The 4,308-nt window shown below is 64.1% G+C and overlaps 1 protein-coding gene across 1 annotated transcript in view; it reads right to left on the reverse strand.

Moving 5' to 3' along the window:
* The window catches only part of ONECUT1 (one cut homeobox 1), a 38,679-nt gene extending 34,964 nt beyond the window's left edge, over window positions 1-3,715 (reverse strand). Inside the window, exon 1 of the mRNA XM_007461911.1 lies at window positions 2,351-3,715. Coding sequence (XP_007461973.1) covers window positions 2,351-3,455 — 1,105 coding nt within the window. The 5' untranslated portion in view covers window positions 3,456-3,715. The remainder of the gene's footprint in view (window positions 1-2,350) is intronic.
* Window positions 3,716-4,308: the final 593 nt, after the last annotated feature.

Raw genomic sequence — 4,308 nt, forward strand, 5'->3', positions numbered from 1 at the left:
TCCCTTTTTTTTTTTTTTTTTTTTCTCTCGAGGAAAAGGCCACGCGCCTCCGTCCAAAGGCTGGGCAGGACTCTCTACGCGCTGCTGGGTGCCAGGCAGCGGCTCCTTCGATAACCTCCTGGGTACCGTGAGCCCGGGCGGGTACGCCCACCGCACTTCCCGTGTGCAGGTAGCAGTACTAGGGCTGCCCATGCGAGGATGTGAGAGGGCGCTCGTACAGGGCAGGGCGCTAAGGCGGGTTTCCAGGGCTCCGGGGTCGTCCCTGAACCTAATTTATCAGTCTGTCTTTCCAGGGGACAATAGGAGGCAGTGGGGAAGGAGAGTCATTTAAGTCCTGAGCAAGCGCCTTCAGGAGGTGGGGGGTTTGGAAAGAGCTTCCCTGGGGGGTGGGGGGGAACGGCTCTCCATTTGCATCCCCTCCCTCCATTCCCCCAGCCCCACTAACCTGCTGTGTGTGCACTGCCTCGGTAAAAAGTCCTGAAGCCGGGCTCGAGGCTGGCGTGTGCGTGTGAAAAGGCACTACCTTGGACGCCGGTATAGGCGTATCAGTCTGGGAGAGGAATAGTGTTTTCGGCCGTCCCTTCCAGAACTTCAGCTGCCCTCGGGTCTCGGTCTACCCATGGGATGGGGGCGATCTGGTGGCTGCACACAAAGCTAGAGAGTGGAATTGCGGGAGCCCCAGAGGGTACCTTGTCAACCTCTTTCTTCCCCCTCCCGTCCCCTTACCCCAGCCTCTCCTGGCTTCTGGGCTCAGGCTGCAAGAGTCCTCGTGGGGACTTTGAAGCCAACGAGCGCGGGGTTGGACTGGAAAACCTGGCGGGGCAGAGGCTCAGACGGTGCGGAGCTCCAGCAGGGAGGCCACAAGAACCCAGACCCCAGGACTGCTTTGGGTCGCATCCGGCTGGAGTCGCAGGCTCGCGGGGACGCCGGCACCCGCTTCCCTCTAGCTTCTCATTGGCCCGCACGATGTGGGGGAGGGGGGCCTGGCCTCTTGCTTTGATTTCAGACTGTGAAACGGCTCAGTGCCCACGGCTCTGCGCGGATTGACGGTCTCTCGTTCTCCAGGGACGAATTAATGGAGAACGATCAGTTAATTAACAAGCCCTCATTCCGGCTTTTACCTTTTTCTTCGCCAGGACTCAGGCTAGGTCGCCGGGTTGAGATTGGGTGGGGGTGTGGCAGCATGTACCCCAGGAGTCAATCAACTCAGCCCAGGTCTCATCAAACCGAGTCTACCCTCGGCTGCCCTTGGCTGTACCTCTCCGCTTGTCCTCCGCCCTAGGGGGTCGGTGAATCTGCTTGAAATCCCCCGTGTGATTCAGGCTGGGGTCAGTTGTCCCCTCCGCCGGTGGGCCGGCCAGAGCCTTCCCCTTACCTTGGCTTAGAGAGGCTGGGGGAACTGGGCGCTGTGTCTACGCAGCGCCGCCAAGACCTTCCCGCTCAACTCGGAAACACCAGGCCCTCGGGGTGTTTGGGCCCGGAGACCTCTGCTCGAAGACTTGGTTTTTTCCCTCACACTCCCACCCCCTGCATGGGATTCAGACGAAAATTCATGCAGAGGAATAAAACAAAATGCGAAGCCCTAAGCGAGTCGGCAGCGAAATCGGTCTCTGGGCTAAGCTAGAAGCTCCCTTGCGGCTCGGCCGCCCTCACCTGGACTTTGGCACGATCTGCCTCCTTCTCTACAGCCGGTCACAAGCGCAGAGTGCGTCCTAAACCTTACGGAGCGTCTGCGCCACACACCCACCGCCGCGCGGCTTCGGAACCTTTGCTGGAACTCCCAGAGTGAGCTCCCCACCCTCCAGCCCCCCACCCCGCCCCGCGCCACTAAAGTGAGCGCGGGAGCGGGGTCACCGCAGCAAGTTCAGTTAAACATTGGCGGGCAGCTCCCGCACGCTCCAGCACAGCGCCCGGGTATGTGCCAGGGATACTGGCTGGCAGCACCTGCACGCAGTTCCACGCACGCGTCGCCTCTCTCGCCCCACAAACCTGGAGTGCCAAACCCAGAAGCGATGCACAGACCGTATCCAGCCAGGTGCTGGGATTTCTTTCCTCCTACGGTCGCGCGAGCTTCCTGTGCTGTCTCCCAGCACAAATGCTCCTCTGCAATCACCCAGGCCGCGCTGCTCAGTTCCCGGAGCCTTCCACAGCCCAATGCACTGAGTCCTGGAAGAGGCTGTCTGCTCCCGGGAGCCACGCTCTGGCTCTTCCAGGCCTGGGGACCCCCCTCTCGGTGAAAGGAGGACGGGATGAAGCGTGCACAGAGCTCTCTCCTTCCCTGCCTCCTTGGGTCCCTTCAGCTTCCCCAATACCTTATCTCCCCGCGCGCCCAGCTCCTTGGCCCGCTCACCTGCTAAGCGGAGCGCAGACATGCGCTGGAACTCCGGCTCCTGCAGCCACTTCCACATCCTCCGGAAGGTCTCCCGGCCGGATTTGAGTTTGCTCCAGGGTTTGGGATTGCGCAGCAGGTCCGAGAGGGTCCCTTGGGAGCGACAGAGCACCCTCTGCGCGAAGATGGCCTGTGGTATGCTGTAGCGCTTAAGCTCGGTGGTGATACGCTGTGCCACCTCTTTGGTATTGATCTCTTCCATCTGCCCTGAATTACTTCCATTGCTGACCTGCGCACCGGTTACCGAAGGGTTGGGCTCCCGGGCCGTGCCCAGGAGTTGCCCGTGGCCCTGGGCGTTCAGGTGGGCGTGTGGGTGGTGTGGAGGAAGGCCGTTGATGGGAACCATGCCGGCCGAGGTGGGCGTGAGGTGCTGCTCCCCGTGACGGCCGAGCATGGCCGGGTGGTGGGCTTCGAAGCCATTGGGGGTGAGCATCTTGTCGGTGGGCATGGCGGCGCCCGGGTGGGCATAGTGGGGGAGCCCTTGCTGGGAGTTGTGGATGCCGCCCAGACCGGAGCCGGAGAGGGGAGAGAGGCTCTGGCCCATGCCGGCCACGTCCTTGTGATAGGGGGTATAGAGGTTATTCATGGAGGCCAGCCCGCGCTCGTCCCGCATGAGCGTGAAGCTACCGCTCACGTTGCCTGCCAGGCGCTGGTGGTGGTGCGGGTGGTGGTGGTGGTGGTGGTGGTGGTGATGGTGGGGGAACTTGTCCGAGACGGTGGAGATGGGCGGCAGCGGCTGCAGAGGGGTTAAGGTGGTGTAGGTTGTGGGCATGCTCATACCTGGGGGAGTCTCGCAGGCCATGGTCATGGTGGGGTGCAGGGGGCCGGCCAGGCTGTGCTCGGGGGCCCGGTGGTGGTGGTGGTAATCGCCGCTGCCGCTGCCGCCGTCCAGCAAGGACGCCATGCCCATCGAGCGCGGGTGCGCGGGGGGCAGGTGGCTGCCGCGGTGCGCCACGGAGCTTCGCGCGTGGGGGCTACCGCCCAGCAAGTCAGCAGGAGCAGGCACCGGCTCATGGCTCACCCCGTGCAGCTCCCCGATCGCCTCCATGGTCAGCTGCGCGTTCATCGTGATCTGGGCGAGCGGGCGGCGGACACAACATCGATGAGGCCGGGCAGAGGCGGCGAAGGGCGCACGCAGTCCGGTCTTCACATCGGCTGCTGGCGACTGCTGCCTTCCTTCCTTCCTCTCACTGTGGGGCTCTGTCTCTCTCTCAGTGTGTCTCGCCTTCCCTCTTGCCCCCACCTTCCCCTCTGCGTCCTCGGCTTTTTTTTTTTTTTAATATTAATTTCCAAAAAGGATCCGCGCCGTTGGGCGAGCGCGGTGCCCCCAGCCCGCCCGCCCCCGGCCCCCTCACGTCCCTCTCCTTCCTAGAATTGTGAGGCCCCCGGCTCCCCTGACGCACCCCTTGTGCCTTCCGCGGCTGCTGCCTGCCCGCGCCGCTGGCCAGCTCCAGCCATGGCTCTGTTACTGTTGCAGACTCTGTGGCCGCTGTTCCGCCGCCGCCGCCGCCGCCGCCGCCGCCGCCGCCGCCGCGGCCCGCCCTCACGCCCGCCGGGCGCAGCGCGCAGGCGCGCGGATCAGCCCCGCCCCCTCAGTCCCCGCGCGCGCTGCCGGTGACGTCCCCGTACAAATGAAGGTGGGGGTCCCAGCGCCGCTCTTAAGGCGCTGGGCCGCGGGGGAGCGGTGCGCACGTGCGAGTGTCTAACGTAGAGCGCGATCTGGGGCTGCTACCGCAACCCTGGGAAACTTGGGCCCCTCTCGGCTCCCTGGCTCGGGTGGGCTCTCTTCCCAGCCCTCGGTCACACTTGCTGGGCTCGCCTCCCGGGTGGCGCAGTATGCCTGGAGAACCATCGCCCCTCTCTCCAGTTGCTGCCTCCCAGTACAGGTTTCCCGGGGAGCCTCAGCTGGTGTCATCACT

The sequence above is a fragment of the Lipotes vexillifer genome, unplaced genomic scaffold, assembly GCF_000442215.2.
Source record: "Lipotes vexillifer unplaced genomic scaffold, Lipotes_vexillifer_v1.1 scaffold283, whole genome shotgun sequence".
Taxonomy (NCBI): domain Eukaryota; kingdom Metazoa; phylum Chordata; class Mammalia; order Artiodactyla; family Lipotidae; genus Lipotes; species Lipotes vexillifer.